This window comes from Drosophila kikkawai, chromosome 2R, assembly GCF_030179895.1.
Source record: "Drosophila kikkawai strain 14028-0561.14 chromosome 2R, DkikHiC1v2, whole genome shotgun sequence".
NCBI classification, from domain to species: Eukaryota; Metazoa; Arthropoda; class Insecta; order Diptera; family Drosophilidae; genus Drosophila; species Drosophila kikkawai.
Genome location: NC_091729.1, coordinates 25,335,265 through 25,355,010, shown reverse-complemented (window position 1 = coordinate 25,355,010; position 19,746 = coordinate 25,335,265). Strand labels below are relative to the sequence as shown.

The 19,746-nt window shown below is 40.3% G+C and overlaps 2 protein-coding genes across 2 annotated transcripts in view; one reads left to right on the top strand and one right to left on the bottom strand.

Moving 5' to 3' along the window:
• Nucleotides 1–528: 528 nt before the first annotated feature.
• mam (neurogenic protein mastermind) overlaps nt 529–19,746 on the top strand; it is a 135,558-nt gene continuing 116,340 nt past the window's right edge. Inside the window, exon 1 of the mRNA XM_070284546.1 lies at nt 529–574. The gene's annotated coding sequence lies outside the window, so the exon portion shown is untranslated. The remainder of the gene's footprint in view (nt 575–19,746) is intronic.
• On the bottom strand, nt 543–3,210 carry Kr (Kruppel). Its single transcript, XM_017163499.2, has 2 exons — nt 2,894–3,210; nt 543–2,425 (listed from the first exon to the last, which is right to left on the bottom strand). The coding sequence occupies exons 1-2, from the start codon at nt 2,928–2,930 to the stop codon at nt 951–953; spliced, it is 1,512 nt and encodes a 503-aa protein (XP_017018988.1). The 5' UTR covers nt 2,931–3,210; the 3' UTR covers nt 543–950.

The following is a 19,746-nucleotide window of genomic DNA, read 5'->3' as shown; positions in this document are numbered from 1 at the left end:
ACGAATATAAAGATAAGTATGATTAATATACAGGTTTTTTTGGTTAATGCATTGAGCTATACGTTATGCTTTGGGAATATTTTTTAAAAAGTTCCTAATAGTTTTACAACAATAAACAAAATGGAAGAAGAATGAGGTTTAACAGCGCCGACTTTTCAACGTAAAAACCAAATAAATAAAAATAAATCGTTTTACTTTTGAATTCATTTATTTTTTATATTGCCTGCAGCAACATTTCAACTAAATATATAAATTTAAATATAAATATAAAAGTAAAATTTGATGATTCTGCTCAATAAAAACGAGATTAATATGGTAATTAGTTGCTAGATGATTAAATAATAGTATTAAATATTAATGGCAAACAAAACAAATAGCGTAGAAAAAACTTCTGTTTATTATTTTAACTTAAAGTTAATTTTGATTCATGATTATTGGCATTGCTTTCTTTTAGAATTCCTTTAAATTAAATTAAAAATAATCTAAATTACTAAATAAGAGTTTTTAATTGATTTTCGATTTTTTTAGATTTTGGAGCGCCGTTTAATTTACAATTAGCAGCTGCATATGCTGGGTATGTATATATACAATTTTTTAGTGACTTGAAAACCTAAAGATATATAACTTAAATTAGGATAAAGAATGGCACGACATTTTCGGTTCGATTTGGTGGGGTTTTGGCGGCGATAAGCTTATGGCATGTTTAGCTACTTTTGTACAATTTTTGTGTGTGTTTTTTTGATTTATGTGCTATTATTTCTCTAATTTTTTATATATAGTATATGGTTGATCTTTGTTACTTGTACTTAGCATTAAATTCCTGTTGCAAATGTGTGTTTGCTCTCCACTTTGAAATGGCAAAATTTTCAATTTTGTGTGGATCATTTCCAGACGCTTTCATCTAATGAAAACTGTTCATGGCTATGTACAATTGCGAGCCCAACTGATCTCTAATGGTGCTGCTGTTGCCGCATATAGAGGGCTGCAGCATCATCCAGGTCGTCCAAGTCAATATCCTCGTTCTGTTCGTGGGACTCGGCGGAGCGGGGAGAGTGCATGCTCAGATCCTCAGGTTCGGTTTGTTCGGGCATATCACTGGCTACGTGAAGGATCTGGGGGGGAGGCAGGCGGAAAACTCGACGAATATCCTGGGCCTTGCGCCGTGCAATGCTGCTGCTGCAATGTCCATCAACGGAGCTGGCTCCATCCTCGGACAAATCCAATGGGGCATCGTCCTCCATAGGACCTTTTTCCAAGTCGACCGACTCTTCAGAGCCTCCATAGCTGGCGCACATTGCCGCGAATTTGGTGGTGGAGGACTCAAGAGCCATTGCGGTGACTGCCATGGGAAAGTCACCACTCATGGCTGGCGACAGAGCCGGAGTGGGCGGCGACTGGATGCCACACTTGTGGTTCATCAGATGGTGGCGCCGCCGGAACTTCATGTGGCAACGTTCGCACTCAAAAGGCTTCTCTCCGTTGTGCACCAGCATATGGGACTTGAGTTGATTGGAGTCGCTGAATTTACCGTCGCAGATCTCGCATGTGTACGGACGCTCTCCAGTGTGGACCCGCAAGTGACGCCTGAGGTTGGCCACCTGAACGAATTGACGATCGCAGTGCGAGCAATGATATGGCTTCTCTCCAGTATGAAGGCGCATATGGGTCTTCAGGTGGTGATCCCGCGTGAAGCGTTTGTGGCACTCCGGGCATTCGAAGGGCTTCTCGCCAGTGTGGGTGCGCTCGTGGTTTTGCAAAACGTGCTTATAGCCAAAGCTGCGGGAACAGATTTTGCAGGTGAAGCTCTTGTCGCGAGATGGGTCCTTGGACCCAGCGCCTCCGGCATTGCCGCCCGCGCCCTCGTGTGTGGAGTTGGGAGAACTGCCGCTGGAAGGCGGTGAAATGGGACCACCGGGTGTGTGATAAAGATCATTCACACTCATGCTGATCTCCGTCTGAAACTCCTTCTTTACCGATAATTTGCGAGCCTTCTTCGCTGGCTCATGGTGCTGCGGGGTGCTGTTGGGCGAACTCAGCGGATGTTTGCCACTGCCCAGAGGTGTGGATACCGGCGAGTGTGGGCTAGCTGGCGGCGAATGCATGTGTGTGCCCTGAGGTGGCAGTGACTGCTGGGCGGCCCAGGCTCCAAACAAGGCCGCAGGATTGTGCGGGAACAGTGTGTTGGCCAATGTGCTCATGGGCAGTTGCGCCATGAAGGCAGCAGCCTGCCGGTTGGCAGCCAGGAGCTGGGTGGGGGAGAGCATTCCAAAGGCAGAGGCAGCGGCTGCCTGTTGAAGGCCCATAGCCGGATACATGGCTGCGGCGCTGGTGGCTGATGTGTTGGCCGACATTGGTGGCGATAGCGACATGGAGCGGTCAACAGAAACCTCCTCCCTCTTGATTCCTGCCAATGCAGCAGCCAAGCCTAAAACAAAAAAAATAAAATAAAAGTTAGTGGGCTGTTCAAGTGTTCAAGAAGGAGCGAAGCGGTTCTGAAGGATTCGCTGGGCAATGTGTAGCGAGAGACTAGAAGAAGCTCATAAGAGTAAACTTTCACATGTGTGGGGTACATATGTGAGAGAAGCTCTGTGCTCTTGGTTCTCTTCTGGGTTGCTGCTCTCTGTGTTGTTTTCCCTAGCTTTTGTTTTGGTGAGTAACGAGTTAAGTGCCGGTTTCTGGCCAAACTTGTAAACAAAGCCTAATTGATCCAAATGTGTAAAAGCGAGCTTGGACGAATGTGTGTCTGTGTTCGTAAACATGGCGTCTCGGCCATTAGCCTTAAGACGTTTAGACCCCATTTTCAGACAGTGAAATAGTTGAAGAACGAATATTTAAGAATCGCCGCAGGGTTTAAAACAAAATAAAATTGCACACATCTTTGAACAATACTTACTTCGTGTCTGTGCGTCTTGCAGCATTGATATGGCCATCGAAACGTTCTTGTTTCTGTGTTTAATTCCTTCGTGTTGCAAATGCAATGTTGAGATTCGCTGATATATTCTTGGGTTTTCAATTAGTTGACCAATTTTTTCGCACTTTCTTGTAAGGATATGAATTTATTTCGTTCACGCACTTTTGTACTTTGAGGTAGAGTGTTTCACTGATGTTTTCCTTTATATAAAAAAGTTCACCGATTTTGCAAAATGAGGTAGTTGTAATTTGATTAGGTTTGTGTGTTATTCGCGTTTGTGGTGTGTGCGGCACAACAAATTGTTGTTCCTCTCACTGACAGAGCCAAATCACGACTGATACAAATTCGCTGCGTGAGCTAACTATAAGTACGCTTTGCCGCGGCGAAACAATCCCACTCACCCTCTCACGCACTCACACTGCCACACGGCCACACGCACTCAATTCGCTCTCCCGCTCACTCGCACGCAGAGCACGCATGCCGGAGAGCAGGAGAAAGCATCAGGGCGACGGCGAAAAACGATCCCCAGACCCGAAGCAGGTAAACTGGACCTGGGCACTCCGTTGAGTTGTGAGCTGAGCTGAGTTACTTTCATCGGTTCGTTTTTTTTTTTTGTTTTTTTTTGTTTTTTGCTACCTAAAAGTGCTGATTTTTTCATATGCAAATTGGAGAGACAGGGACAGCCTCTGGTACAATGGTTCAATGTCGAAGCCGTAGTTGACTTTAGTTCCACAATCAGTGCCGTTTTTATTTTTACCAAAAAATATGAGAAATATCTTAAGTTTGGGCGCAGCACTACTTGGTTTTTTATGGCCCAGCGTTTTTTGGTAGTCATAAAACATAAAAAATGGAAAACTATGTGTTGCCCATGAAGAGGCCTTTAAAAACTTATGGTTACTTCCGCTGCTCCTGTGTTTTTAGAGCCTTCATAAAAAGTGCACTAGAAGGATGTCTAAAGTGGAGCAAGGATCGGATGTGAGCTCCTTCGCATTCTTACTCTCAAAAAAAAACTCACTCGAACATTTCCCCTTTCTGCGTATGAGTCTTCTTTTTTTTTTAAAACAACTCAACTGGCGAAGGGGATGAACGCCAAAGGAGAGCTGGCGGCTTGGCGAAAGGGAAAGAGCGAGAGCGAAAGAGCCAAAAGTCAAGAAAAGAGATGCCTTTGACGGGGTGGAAATTCAAGCGTGCGCCGTAAGAGTGAACAGGAAGTAAACAAAACGTCGGCTTGACGAGGAGACCCCAAAAACAGGAAAAACGGCCCGAGTCTAAAAAAAGTTATATGAGTGAGTTTTTTCTCTCTTCCCTTCAGCCTGTTGAGCAAAGTCACAAAAAAGAAAAGTGGAAGTTCGGTTTAATGGGTAACTAATTATTGCCACACGCCTAAAAAACGAATCATCAATGCGGAACTAGTAAAAAACAGTTTCCAGGTAGTTGCCAAACTCAAGAATCATAAAAAACAGTCGGTAGAGTTGAAACATCGAAATCTCTCAGCTTGCTGCTTCGGCGTTTTCTGTGACTTTTGCGGATTGACTTTTAAATGGTTTTATGTAGATTTTTATGGCAAGGACACGCTGTGCCGCTAAACTTATGTTGAAAATGGGTCTAGAGCGGTTTCTGCTGGTTTCTGTAGGTAGGCCAAGGACGGGCAGGAGACTCGCCGGGCGGTTAATGCGAACTACCGTAGATTTTTCGAAAGTGAAACCGAGAACAATAGCCGAAAGGGACACGCATATCCTTGCTCTGCATAATGTTACGTAAAATTCGAATAGTTTTCTGTCATCGAGAAATGGGCATGGTTGACTTCAGCGAAAGATTTTTGCAAAAATTCAAATTCGCAGAAGGCATTAAACAATATTTGAGAACCCAAAGACTGACCCTATTGATAAGGATTTCTGGTCTTTCGGGCTGAACTGACCGGTTCGAGCACATTTTCGCTAATTCCCAGGTTTCGGATTAGTCAGAAAAAATTTCGGCTTGTTTGCTTGATAAGGAGAGAGTATGTACGACTTGAGAGATTGAAAAAAAAGCAACTTAAGCTCAACTGATTTTATTCAGATCCGGGCATTATCTCCCGTCCCGTGGTTATGTCCACAATCAGCAAACGAGACTCGAGACTGTATTATCACAACGAGTGAAAGCAAAATAGTTGAGATTTGGAATCGCAAAATGAACCAAAATCGTTTAGAGAACGCCTTTCCACACGTGCTAAACAGTGTGTGTGTGTCTAAGTAGGGCAGCAGTGCGTAGAAAAGTGCGTATAGAGGCGTTGATAAGGTTCAATCTAAGAAAACTAACCTGGGTTAACATAATACAGACCATATATTTATTAATTTTATAGTATAGTTCAGAAGTTCCTCGTCAGCTGCCAAGATTTTATTACTAGACTTTGCTTTTAGTACATTCTCTAAGCACAAATTGCAACCCTCGGCTTTTTGTAATAGCAAACAAAAGCTGAATTCACTCTTTTTCGGGCAAAAAACAGACAAATTTTGAGCAAATATATCGGATGAACACGAGGGCTGTCAACAAAAGAGACAATTGTTTTATCAAAAAAAGGGGGAAAAGCGGAAATAAAATCGAAAGTGAAGGCTTAAAACATTGAAGCACCCCTACGGTTACATCATAGGGGTTTTTTTTGATTGTTTGGCAACCCATGAGTGTGCCCACAATTTTTAAGTAATTTGTAACACTCGATCGATTTTTTGCTAGTTGTTTTTTAAGAGTCCAATTTCTTGATTTATAGTCATCAATCGTTGTGGTTGACAGTGGTTGAAACATGCTCAAAATGTGAAATTATTTATGAATTTTAATTCTAAACCACACTAATCCTTGTCCCCTAAAGTATGGACCGGGATTTAAACTGTTCCCGTACTTATCATTAACCATACGTTAATCGTATGTCCTAATCCGCGGATAGAAACTGCGCAATGGCAAATCCACTTTTTAATTCGATGGGAAACCCTTTTCAAGCGAACGAGTAAGACGGCAGAGCCAAGGATCCTCTCAAGGCTGGGATTAGCAACTAGCAAACATGTAAAATTTCCTAATATTTTCAATAACACATTTATTATAAAGACCATTTTATGTTGTATCATCAAATTTCGCCTTTCAACGCACCCTGATCCTTAAGCATCCCTCCCAGCAGCATCCCTATCTCGTTTTTTACTGACACGGCATGCATGTGGCACGCTTATCGAAAAGGGATGGAATTTTTATATCAAATTAATAAGGAGGAACCCAAGGGTCTTCATTTGGTGGTACCTTCATCGCATGCCAAAAGTACGCCATTCCCAAAGCAGAGCTGAGAAGATTTTAAGAGCAAGGGTTAAGAAAGAGTGGAAGAGAAAAACTATTTTCAATGAACGTATTCGTAATCCTGGTGATATAATCAGGAAGCCTTGGATCATAGGATTACCTAAGCTGGTCGCGGAAGAGTTCCTACAGGGATTAAGATTAGACTGCCGCCGCAGGAGAAGGCCGGATTAGAATCATTTGTAATCATGCATTTTGGTGATACTCGTATTTCAAGTCGGGCTGTGTGAGTTTGGTTACATTTGAGTTTGGTTCTAAATGATCAAACTCCTTTCCTGGTATATTTCCTGCGTTCTTCACTAGGCGACAGTTGATAAACAATTTTCGCTAATTGTTAGCGAAAATAAAGGAAAGGTACAAGAGCACAGCACTGCATGTAAATAACACCCACGCACAGGGGATTAAGGGGCTAATCCGCCTGGTCCAAATGACCAGGAAAATATGCTTTTCCCAGACCCCGAACAATGAGTGAGTGTTAGTTGTGTTTCTGCAACATATTTTCCATTTTTGGTGGGCAGTTCCTCAGCTAATTAAATTTGTAATCAGGAAAATTAGAGTAAGGTAGAGGGGTAAGAAGAGTAAGGCACATAGTTTGGACCTTGATCTCCTTGATTTATAAAGTTTTGCTTCATTCAGAAATGCTGAGTGAGCCAGTTAAAAAACTCTAAACACTCATAAAATAGCAGGTAACAGGACTCGTAATAAAAAAAACATTAAAAAACGGAAGTGCCAGTAAAAAAAAGTCAACCACTTGCATTCGTAAAAAAGTCAAGAATAGCATAAAAGGTGCGGGAAAGAGTGAGGTAGCTGGTATCGACACCCGGGAATGCGGCGAATTCATTTACGACTCCTTGGTGACTTGCAAATGATCAAGAACGACGCCTGACGGCATGGCATGGCCTTGTTTATGACGCAAGGATCTCCTGCGACCTAGGACATTCTTAAGCCGGATTTAGTTCAGTTTTGCATATTTTTTGCATTGTTTTTTCTTTTTAAGCGAAATTTGACTTCTTAATTGCCGCCTCAGCTCTCAAGGCTGGTTGGTATTCTTTTTCTACCTGTGACGACTCGCCCAGCCAGAGTCTCTGGGTCAAAGGAACCCACGCTTACAGGTAGATTTGCTTCCTTGCTCTGGCCGTCTGCCCTTAGTATATTTTGGAATTCCATAATTATGATCCTCATTGGGCCCAGAGAGGCCTGCCTTCTTGCGAATTGAAGAAAACGTAAGACAAAAAAAACAAAGCAGGCCGAGAGTCGCGAAAAAAATCGCGACGCGCTCTAAGCCGGAGATTAGCAGAGGGATTTAGAGGAAAATCCGTCAATATTACGCCCCTTTGCAGGGGATCAAGCTTAATCGCCATGCTTAAGACTGGCTTATTTGTTTGAAAAAAATTTAATCCGTTTCTGAAGGTAGGCACAACATGTTTTTTCTATCCCACTCCCAGATCCCAGCTGCCAGAAAGAGGTAAACATTGAAATTGAAGCAAATTTTTTTTTATTAGCATGCGTGTAGAAAAAGTTAAATCCCTGGATTAAGCTGAACCAGTTGGTGATGTGTTCACATGGCCTGGCCTGCGCAGGTAAACACACTTTCGATCCCGGAAAATGTTGCTTAGCCACTGATCCAGTGATCAGGCTGGGATTATAGTTAACTTAAGGAGCCCGATTAGACTTAATCTACGATGCGCGCCAGGAAATTGTAGGATTGTGGCGCAATAAGTAAGCCGCAGTTCCGCCACATCACTATTAATCTGAGGATTAAAACTGCGCCACGTGGAAGGACTTGAATGAACGTAAAAGAATTAGATTATAGTTACTCCTGGATTTGCTTTCGATATAGGAATTTGTGTAAAATATATATAGGTAATAATAACCAAAGTAGGGTAGAATAGAAGCTAAGGTACGACCGCTTAAAATGTTAAATAATTGAAAAACCAATTGATCTTTATTTTATTTTGTTTCAATTTTAAAATGATCCTGTGAAAAACAACAAACCACCATCGTAACCTAACAAAATGTATTTGTAAAAATTCGGAAAACCAGTTTATAGTGAACTAAATTCCTGTATCTATATTGATTTGTGAGTGGCAAGGTCCTTACCCATTAAAAAAAAATTCTATCCGCTTCCTAAAAATATTTTGGTCTTTATTTTCCAAAACAAAGGATTTTGAAGCCAGGATGCGTGCCCTTACTCGTCTACTGTTATTGTCCAAAATGTTAACTTCCTGTGAGATTGCCCAACGAGTCGAAGGGTGTGGCAATTATTTAACACATTGAGATTGAAGTATTTCTATGAATGTGTTTTGATTCATCGTCCTGACAGTTATTTCCGTGAGTTTCTACTTGGATTTCTAAAGGATTTTCTTACTTATATTTTGATTTATAAACATTCCTACTTTCTGAGGCATCTTTAACATTTAACAGCTGATGCAAATCACTCCCAGATGTATAATTGGGTAATGATTTTCGTGGCTTTTGCGTCCCAGGCGTGGCTTTTTCTTATCGTCTCAATAGCGTTGCCCGCTGGGCCTGCTGTCACGCAACTTTTTGCTTATGAGCACTTGGTTTTCTTATCAAGGCGCTGGTCCCGCGTTTATTCCTGCACTACGATGCTAAATTATATTAGACAAAAACACCTATAGAAAGATTTAAGCATAAATTTGCGAGTTGAAACGCAGCGTCAAGATCAAGGATTTTGCTATGCTTATCAGTGGGTCGTACAATGCACCCGGAGCGCATTTTAGTCAACCAGTTTGTTATCAGCATCAAAGCAATTTATTTTATTTTCAAAGAACTCGTCTTCCTTTTGGGTTTAAAGAGTGGGGGAATTGTTAAAAAACAAATATACTTATACGCTTGGCAACAGAGTGTGCCAGGCATTGTCACGTAGGCAGTGAGGTGATCAATTAGCCCAAGACTAGACTTCATTAGCTTTCATTTTTGAGGAGCATTAATTTATTTGAAAGGCTATTAGCGTTAAGCTTGATATTGGGAAAAAACTGAGCTTAATTTTTATTGATATATGTTTATATATTTATATTTATATTTCCATATTCAACCATTAACAATTGTTTATTATGACCAACAGAAGAGATTAACTCATTGTTTTTAAATGTCAATGCAGAATACCATTAGAATATGGTGATTTCATTTGAAGAACACAACTTTTTAGCAATAAATTCTAGCAAGATAAGGTCCAGGTTTCAGTCATGGCCGTTCATGCACTCATAAAAATATTTTTCTTTAATTAAAAAAATACCCCAAAATAGGCATTTTTCTAAAACTAAGAAAATTCTTCAACAATTAAGAGAAAATCAATACAAAACAAACATAAATATTATTTTGTATTATTTTATTTTTAAGAGAAATTTTTGAAAATTCCCAAATCTAGTTCCCCAATCCTTTGGCTCCTGTTTTAAGTGCCAAAAGTAGATTTTTAAAGCGATTTTAGGTACAATTTTTTACGAGTGTGGCAAAGCAGAAACAGCAAAGCAGCGCCAAAAAATGGAAAGGTGCAATAAAGATGTTGAAATGATGTCACTCACATGTCCGCAAGTCAATCCAATTAAACAAAACCACGCAGTGGAAACCGCAAAAAGTTGAGGCGTGACAGGATAATCAGGCGGCGATTGTTTGGCAATTAGACGACTGGAAGCGAAGTCGTAGAAAAGTCAGCTAACACAAAAAAAAAGAGAACTCAAGACAGGCATTAAAACTACAAAAAGTATACAAGTATCGCATTTCACACGGTTGAGCAGCTTTTTAAGTCGAAACTTGAGGGGTGGCTGGGCCAGGTCCTTTGTTTATTAGTGGTTGCCTGTCAGCAGTCGTGTTCCTACTCTTGTCACTTTTTTTTCGTGCAAATTTGCAAAAATGAAGCTGTAAATTGCATTGATTTTCCGTTGACAGCTGGACGACAATTGATATGACGAGGGGCTCGAATTAGGGCCACACGCATGTAGCCCAACTGCATGGAGGAGAGACAGTATTTGTAAGCGTTGTAGGTTGTCAACAAGCGCGCCAAATGGCAATTTTTAACGGCCAATCCTTTTTAGGCTCGAGTGGGGAAACAATTAATCAACTGTAAATGCCACCTACAACAAATGAAGGTAGTCCCTGAGTGTCATTAAATCAAACTGCATGATTTATGGACAGCTCCTTTTCCTTTGCTGCTCCTGAAGAATTATTTGTGTGTGTGTGTGTCGCTCTTTTTCTTGTCAGTGGCATTTTAGCTTTGTTTAGATCCGGAATCGGGCTCTACACCATTAAAAAATTTAACAACGACACTCAGCCAGTTGGCTAACTTCCATTTCAGGCAGATTCATTAATCATAATTCAGGCATATAGCCCACTTCAATAGACTTTTTACTTCAGATTATTTGACGTTATTCAACAAAAGACCAAATTCAAGACTACAGTTGAAGAATTTTCAATGCCCGGTAAAGTTTTTCCTTACTCTCTTTTAAAAATTCTCGTCATGCGGTATCGTTTTAGTTAGTCAACTTTACTGAAGAAAGGAGAAGTGCATAGGTATTTGTTCCTTTAGTGTCTTGCCACAATTGATTGAAGGAAGCAGATGTTTTAATTCATTAAAAAAATAGAATATAAATAATAACAATATATTTTTCCCAAAAACCAAAGTTACAGTACAAACTACCCTAATATATATTCTTGTATGTAGAGCTTAAGAAAATGCCTGCAGAGTTGACCGAAAAACCTGTCAAATCGGCGCCTAGGCAACTGATGTGTGGAAATCAACTATTAAGCACATATCCGACCGCGAGCAAGGATTTTTGGGACTCATCCTTGCTTCTCCGTGCGGCGTTGTTAAGCATTTTACCATAGAGAGTGGACACGTTCTTTTCCATTGTCCAGACAACCGATTGAGATGTCACCTTGCAGCATTAACATAAATTATCGATTCGTTGCGTGATATTCTTACGTGATATATCAGCAAATTAACAGACATTCAACCCAATAAGATTATCCTTTCTTTCAGTTTCTTTGATCAACCGCCCTATGGCTATTGTAAAAGTATTGAAAAACTTGTACCTCCTGAGTGACAAGCTGCTGGAATTAGGCATCAAACTCGTATGCCGCCGCCTTGGATGTGTCCGCAATCCTTTGGGCTATGAAATGTGCACGTACTCTTTTCAGTTTGAAATTATGCAAAAGAGAATTTTTAAAATTTTATTTTGATGAAAGAAACACCCTTTACAGGTCATTTTAAACGTAAAAACAACTTGCAAGTCAAAGATAACCAGCCGAGTATTTTTTTCAAAAGTAATTGAGGGAAAATGACTGAATTCCGATGCGACTGGAGGGGACACAATACGAATAAGATAACCCAAAGTCAGGCTGGTCAGAGTGATTGTCGGTGAAAGCAAATGCATTTCCGGCTATGTTTACTCAATTGCAATTTCAATCGACTGTCACCCCGACTAAGGGGACTGATAAGAGTGAGAAATTTCCACGACTGGAGCCGCCCCATGTATTTTTAAAATATTGTTATTGAATAGGCAAATTAAAATGTTGCTGAACTTGGCCTCTTTGTGTTCTGCCTCTCTTATCTATTTTAGAAGCACTCCAAAAGTGAGTGGACATTTGGTTAGGTTAAATGTTTATTTACGTTGTGGCGCCAGTGAAAAAGGGGACTAATGAACTTGACCCAAGAAGGTAATGGAACTTTCAGTTCAGGCTTTAAAGTAAGGGTAATTCGGTAACCTCTGATCCCCGGTAGCAGTTTATTTTTTACCCTCTTGGCTCATTAGTTCGTGACCAAGGCAAATCCTTTGCAATTTTGCCACTAGAAAATTCCAGTGGCCTAGAAAGAAATGAAAATAAAATACAATACTGACCCTAATCAGAGATGCCCAGAGAAACCCACGCAAAATATGTGCAATCTTGCGCAAAAGGATAACGAATTTTAAGCACATGGGAAGGCAGGATATCGTTGGCTGGCCTTCTGACCAGGGTGCCGTTGCCGTTGATGAGAAACGCAGACGAAGAATGTGCGCATTGAGGCGAGCATGCAAAATGTAAGGCTAAGGCTGGCGAGAGAGTCCTCTTCAGCTAGGAAAACAAGTTCATGCGGTACAAAACACATATGCCTCGTTGAATTTCATTTTTCCACTTCTTGTTTGTTAAGTGAAGGTCCTCGTCCACATCCACGTCGTCGTCCTCGTCCTTATCCCTCGAAGGGAAACCCGACACTTGGGTAACTAGGACATAAAAAACAAATAAATCAGAGAGGCGCTCGATAAAAGTAAAAACCATTTCCGGTATCAGCGTGTAGTCCAGGCAACTTTCGATTTCGATTGTACTATATCGGAGGCAGGGAGATTTTCTATAATTTCCACGTCAAATCGAGAACAATACCAGCGAAAGCCACACCCCTAGGACATTCAAATTTCATTTCCGCGTAGGCAGGTCTTTGGGTAACGATTAAACGATCGAATTTTGTGGATTGAAAGTAAAATCGGAATTTCCGGCCAGGTATTGTGCGGTCTTGTAATGATCGCTTATCATGTTGCAAAAAAAGGTGAAAGTAGAAAGTAGAAAGTAGGTTTCTAGGAGGGTGTAGTTTGCGGTTTGATGCCTTGCCACTCCAATTTTTGTGGTAAGAAAGCCCGCATAGTTTCTAGTTTTGTTTAAATTAAAGTAGCATATCCGTTGTGACAATTTCTATGGTTCAAACCACCCTTAATGACTGGACTATTCAATGGAATCTAACTAAATATTTCCGCTCATGGTTAATCAATTTTTTTGTATACAAATTGCCCTTTGCAATATTCGATAATACCCAATTTTATAAAGCCTTAGATCGATTTAAATATAACCAAGAGATGCAGGCGTAGCAATTCATTAAAAAAATGTTCTTTATTGAGAAATTCCAGAGCAACAATTCCAAAATTTATTAGGAAATAGGTTGTAAATTTTGTTTAGTTACGTGGGAGGTATCCCGAAACATTCTATTTTGATCAAATTGAGAGTTTAAACCACATTATAAAGTGTAACACAAGAAGCAAAACCTTTTTTTCCAATTCCTGGAAAAGATCTAATCTCAATGGACTGTGTATCCCAGGCCTATAGTATCATTTAATCATGATAAAAGTAATTCGATCAATACAAAAATCATTCCGCATTCAAGCAGCCCTTTTAGAATCAAGATTTGCGCTGATTGTATACCTGTCCCTGTATCAGGTGACCCTTGCTCTGTTCCCATAAAAATCAAAGAACCTGCCACCACCGATGCTATCTAATGGTTTTTAGTCATTCGATTCTGCCAAGGTTAATTGTAAAACCTTAATTGATATCACCGATTCGCATACTTTTATTAACTTTTTAACCGAGATTCTATATATATAGGATATGCATTTCTATATAGCCACTAACTCAGCTGTAAGTCCGTCGAACTGTCCATAAAGCAGCACATAAGTAATACCAAGTGGTTTTATTCCGAGCTCTAGACATTCCCCTACCCTAAATTGTAATCCTTTGTTCGGACTTCGGCTCGCCTTCTGGTCCGTCTCGTCATTTTCTATTGCTTTTGTCTGCTGGCCACATTGTCCAGTAAAAAAGGTTTGAGTGTGCCAGTCGAAATTTCGCAACATGTTTCACATTATTGATGATGAGCCGCCTCGGTAAGAGATCCTTTTATTTTCGGCTGCATTGCAGCATTGGGATCATAATGAGCATCTCATAAGGGATTTGGGAACCATGTCTGAATACTCCGCCACAGGATATCGCTTAGCTCCCACATGGCTTGACCAACGGAGATTCTCTCAAATTAGTTCACTTGGTCAAGCGTGAAGCGATGATTAATTAACGTGCGCAATTCGATCGTATCTGTGAATAACCTTCACTACTCCTCTATTTAATATGCAGCGTAATGCAGAGGAAATCTAGGAGAGTGCGTCAAAGGGTCCTTTCAGCAATGTGTTAATATCACTTTCCCATGACATGCATCCTTGCATCATGGCATTCTTTTTACATGTGTGGGAAACACTTTCCTTTCTGCTGCTCGTCTCGCATTACACATTGTACATCCTGTGGCAACCTGCAAAGGATTGCCATACAGCTGACAAGTGTCATTGTAGTAAATACTGTATTTGTCGTCTTGTGGCCGTGGAAGGAATAGGATGGTAACACAATATTATGCACCAACTAGAAATAGTAGCGGAAATAAAATCCCAGAAATAAAACCTAGTTGAGTGCTAAAAAGGATATTAGGGCCTAAGTGTCCTCGAATCGTAAAATTGCCGCTTTAGCGAAAAAAGAAAAGGCAATCCTGTAATACCAGCCATGTTTCTATGTCGGAATTTGTGTACTCTTCCAGGGTAATTTCATTTTCTTATATGGGACTTGCTTAATTGAGCTGAATCTGTGCTGAATACGTCTCCAGATGAAGCCAATTTGTTTCATCTCAAAACTTTCAAATCGGAAACTTATTCCTAGAATACATATGCCCCAATATAGAGCACTCAAACGCGAATGCAATCATTTGCAGACATCACTGAGCAATGTCCCTCAAATTTTTTCGCTTACACGGGCAATAAGTTGCTTTCGTTCTCCCCGCCTCCCAGGCCTCTCTGCTCCTGGTGCTTTTATGGCGACGCATTGACACATCGGTGTGTTTTGGTGCAAATTAGCTGCCACCACCCCCCTGCGCTGCTGTAAGTGGCGGTCAAGTCCAGTTTCAGCTTCCTGGGATATTTTTTTGCGCCGCTGAATGTTTTACGCATCTTGGCCGACATTAAACGCACCATTATGTGGGCATATAGGATTTCTTTGAAATGGCTGTTTTGTTTTTCCTTTATGGATTAGATGTGTAAGTCAGGGCACTTTTTGTAAGGCGACCTCGGGCTTTGGAAAGGGATAATATAATTTAAGTGAGTTTGCTTGTGACCAAAGTTTATTGCCTCTCCAATGTCAATTTCTTTATGGTTTTAAGTTGGACAATGTGTGTTGTTCCCCTTGGTGATTAGAAATAATTCGTGTGCCTTTATTTCACCGGAGGAGCTCTATTTTTGTCGCCAGTTCATTTTTTTCATCTGGTCTCCCCCTCTGTTAAATCAAATTCGTATCCGACAAGCGTGCTCAGCGCCTGCTGCATTTCAAATGTTAAAAAGTTCAAATATTTCCCGAAGAAACCCCCAAGCAAATGTCTCATTTCCTGCAACAATTGTCTCCATGTGCTCACCACTTGGAGAAACGAATAATATTTTTTTCTCGGTTGAGCATAGGGGAGGAGCCATCTAAAGAGACGTAAAGAACTCTTCTTGCATGAGGCAAGGCATATGCATATGCTCAGCTCTGCACATGGTCACCTTTGCATGACCTTCAGTGCGTGCCCAAAATGAGGGGCTGGCTGGAAAAAATAAATATAAGGGGGACATTAGGAATTTTTAGAAAACATGTATATATTATATTTTCAGCTAGTTAGTTTATGAATCAAGGGCATCTTTCATTATTTTTATCCCCCGGTATTTGTAAAAGAGGCGAAATCCGGTTTGCAGACCACAAACGGCCCTTGGCATTATGAAAGATAATCTTTTTGAGACCGACCGGACAACAAACAAAAACCCAAACACCTGAACCTGAGGAACACCTGTGAGAATGTTCAACAAAGCGCAAAGGATGCGCAAAAATTGCATGAATCCAGAGAAACACCTAAAGCAAATACCAAGATGAAGAATTTGAGACCACTTAAGGTCAAACAAAAACCACAAGGATGCTGCCGAATTAATGAAACTGAGCTGAACAACTCTATGAAGTGCATCCGTTTTCACTTTCACAATGAAAACCAAAACCACAGCGAAAAAATAAACATACATACGTGTGTATGTATGCACAGGATATGCTATTATTATGTCCTTGCCCTAGTGTCCTAGATTGGAATGGAAAACAATGAACCGGACACTGCGATCGTATTGCCAAACCAGATAGCTCAGAGATAATTTAAATCGAAAACTGAACATACTAGAGACCATTTAATCATAGTAGTAATTTCTTATGAAGGTAAAGAAAAGGTTATAACAAAATTGTACATTTTTGTAAGGCCGTCGTAGCAGGACGTGATAGTTTCCAAATCTTTTAGTTCTTTGTTAGGATTCTAGTGTGCAACCTTGGGAATTTTTTTTACCCTTTCTTGTTGCGGCAAGTGTCTGGAATCTTTTATTCTTTTTCTTTTCAAAACCTCATTGTGTCAGGCTGACACCTTGTCCCCAAAGATAAAGGACAATTTTTGTATTGTTTTCTTTTAACCTTTTACTTCCTTCGAATGGTGTTGTGTATTCATGTGTGTAGGGGTACAAGCCGCAAAGTCGAGGGACTGTGTTCCAAGGGATTCTGACTTTAATCCTTGCGCAAGTTTCTATAATATTGAAAAGCAAGGTGGGAAACTAAGGTGATTTGTTGCCTCTGTAAGAACTGGTTGCTTGAGCCATTGAATCTGGTTTATAGGTGTATATTTATGTATTGCTGAATTTAAGCCAGAATATCATACAAAAGCACTGGTTAGGTCTGTGCGTCCTACGTCTTTTTATGTTTTCCCATTGAATAACGTGACCCCGTGCGAAAATCATTATCCACCGCCATCGGGGGAATGCAGAGGAAGACCTACACGTGCTCCATTGCTGGGCGCCCACCCATAACAAACAAAAATGGCCGCCAAAACAGAGACGGAAAACAGCACGCATGTGCTCCAATTTAACACTTTCGCTCTCTTTCGCCCGCACGTGTCGCCCAATTTAACCCTTTTAATGCCGTCTCCGTCTGCTCACCGTCTGTCGGCCATTGACTTGCGCTCTCTTTCGTATGTGGGAGCTCCCTCTAGCTCTTTTCACCTCGCCCCCAATCGTTTCTCTCTTTACTCGTCACCATCGCAGTGGCGCGCTCTTCGCCGCAACCTTTTCGCTCAGTGAAAAGGGGAAGCAACAATTTGTGAACGCTTTTTTCTACCCCTTCACTCATGTGATTGAGTGAGTTTTTTTTTTTAAGCGGCTTCTACTTCTCTCTTTCTCCGTCCTATATGTATATATACGCATGTGTGTTTGTATATTCACTTTAGTGAAAGCGAAAGGATTTTGTACATTAAAAGGGTGAATGAGAACATTTGGGGTAGTTGCTTATTTTTATCGATTTCTGAGTTCTCCCGTCAGTATATTAGTGAGGCGAATACACACATACACACACTCCTGCACGGCTCTTTCATTGCCATTCGCTGTTTCCCCCCCTTAACTCTTTATTTAGCGTTCGTGCATTATTTTTATTTTGACAGCGTCTCTCACCGATTTGTATGTATGGGTTTGTATCTGTGTGTAAAGCGATATTTTGTCGGATGAGTCAGCCAAGTAGGCGGAGTTTGATCGATAATATTTCAGAAATGGCGTCAACTCTTTGAGTTTCGAAATATCTGATTTATTACAAGTCAAAAATATATTAATATTAAATTGAACAAAAGAACAAAATGGAAATGTTTTTAAAATATTTTTAAATTCTTATTGTACTGTTAAAACTAACGTTTAAAAATAGCATTTAATTGTAAAAAGTCGGAATATCGATAGATAAATAAAGGAATATTAAGGTTCAAGCTAAAAGCATCTTCTTCTTTCATAAAATTCTGTAGTTTTGGGATAACAGTTTGATGAATTGGCTTCCATTTATGTCTAGAAACAAATGTTTATGCCAATATATAAAGGTCCATCTTTCGTTGTAGGTGAACAAAATTAGAATGATATCAACCCACAACTAGAACAACCCTTAATATAATGATTTCCGAAATTTGTACATACATAATCTATATAAGGAAACTTAAAAAAGTATACAAGCGATCTAGCCGTTGTTGGTTCATCCACCTTAAGCATCCTCATCCTTGGTCTATACATAATGTGTTCATTAATAACTAATATCCTGAAGCCACAAATAACATTAGCTCTGTGAAGAGACGACCCATTGTTGTTTTGCTTTTGGTTTTCAATTACATAAGGGACAGAAGGAGGCTGTAGCTTAAATGACATGTGTGTGTGTGTGTGTGTGTGTGTGTACATCCATCGATGAAAGTTTGAAATTAACACCAAAAACCGGTCAGCCAGGACTGCGTAATTAATGAGTACCAAATACCCCCGAGAAAAATAAGAAACTTTGTCAAGACATACACTAAACCAAAATGGGGATATATATATTTTGAAAGCACAAATCGGCCAAATGTATATTGTTTTGGTTATTTTCCTCTGTGTAGTGAAGTTTTTGTTTGCCCAATCGGTCAAACTGCTCGAACTTGGCTTGTGGCAGCCTACAAGCAAATGATTTTAGCCTATGTCCGTCCCCCTTGCCTCTCATATTTCCCACCCCCACCTATATTCAGTACAAGTTTCCCAGAGTTAACTTCATTTTTAGCTTATTCCCACGCAGGTTTTCAATTTATTTAAATTTAAGTTTGAAAATAAGAGCAATAAATTAAATAATTAGAATTGGGTTGTCTTGCAACCCTCTCCAATCGAGGCTTCCAATTGAAAGTGATGTGCTGATGACTACATTTGCGTGCTAAGCCAGCGGCTATTCTTTAAAATGAGCCTTGCATGATGTGATTAATGGCAACACACAATTCCCACTGCCATCCAATCCAATCCAATTCGACTACAGGAAGCGACAACGAATCATCCAAAATAAACAATCCGTTGCGATCCGCAGCTCTTCTTTAATCGGGGCCTCATTCATACTACGTTTATCGTGGTATATTCAAAGCAAATCTTGTTTGATTCGTATACAAAAGACTCATTTATAAAAAAGAATGTATATATTTTTGGCATCCATCCATACAACGGATTGAGATGGTCAAACTTTTGTACTAAGTTTAAGTGGATAGCTCATAATGTCGATGTGGGTGTCGTTTTGTAGGTGGGATCCGTTTCAAAACTGTGCCGGAAAGCATTCTTTTGAATTGCCAGACTGGTGTAATGACTTGAACTGCCTGTTGTCGTATTTTCTCTGAGTACTTAACAAACATAGTTTCCACTTATAAGCTCTTTATAAAAGGTTAGGCGTTCTGTTCCCATGATCGGGGGTGGACAGCACACCACACTCCGCCACGATATGGTCCATTGAAACTAACGATCGACACATGCAACTAGTTAGCATTGGGACTGCGGGAAAATATATTGATATTAATGTGCGATCAAACATAGCTCGATCCCTAGTTGATTGGTTCGTTCTCCAAGAAACAGGAAGTCCGATCAATGTCTTAATTTATGCTAAGAGGTAGCCCCAAGGGTCACCAATTAGTTTTAGTTTTTCGATTGAAATGCTTGCCCATTTAGTGTGGAGAACGCCTACAAGAAAACCAGACGGAGCCAATTAATAGAGTCGCAAAACAAATTAACCCCAAAAATCAACACGAAAGTTCTCGCCGCGAGACTGACACACGTCAGAGAGCCTCAAGACGATAAACGCCATATGGCACACAGTTCTAGCCCCGACGTCTCCTCAAATGTATAAAAGTATATCAAGCAAAAAAAAAA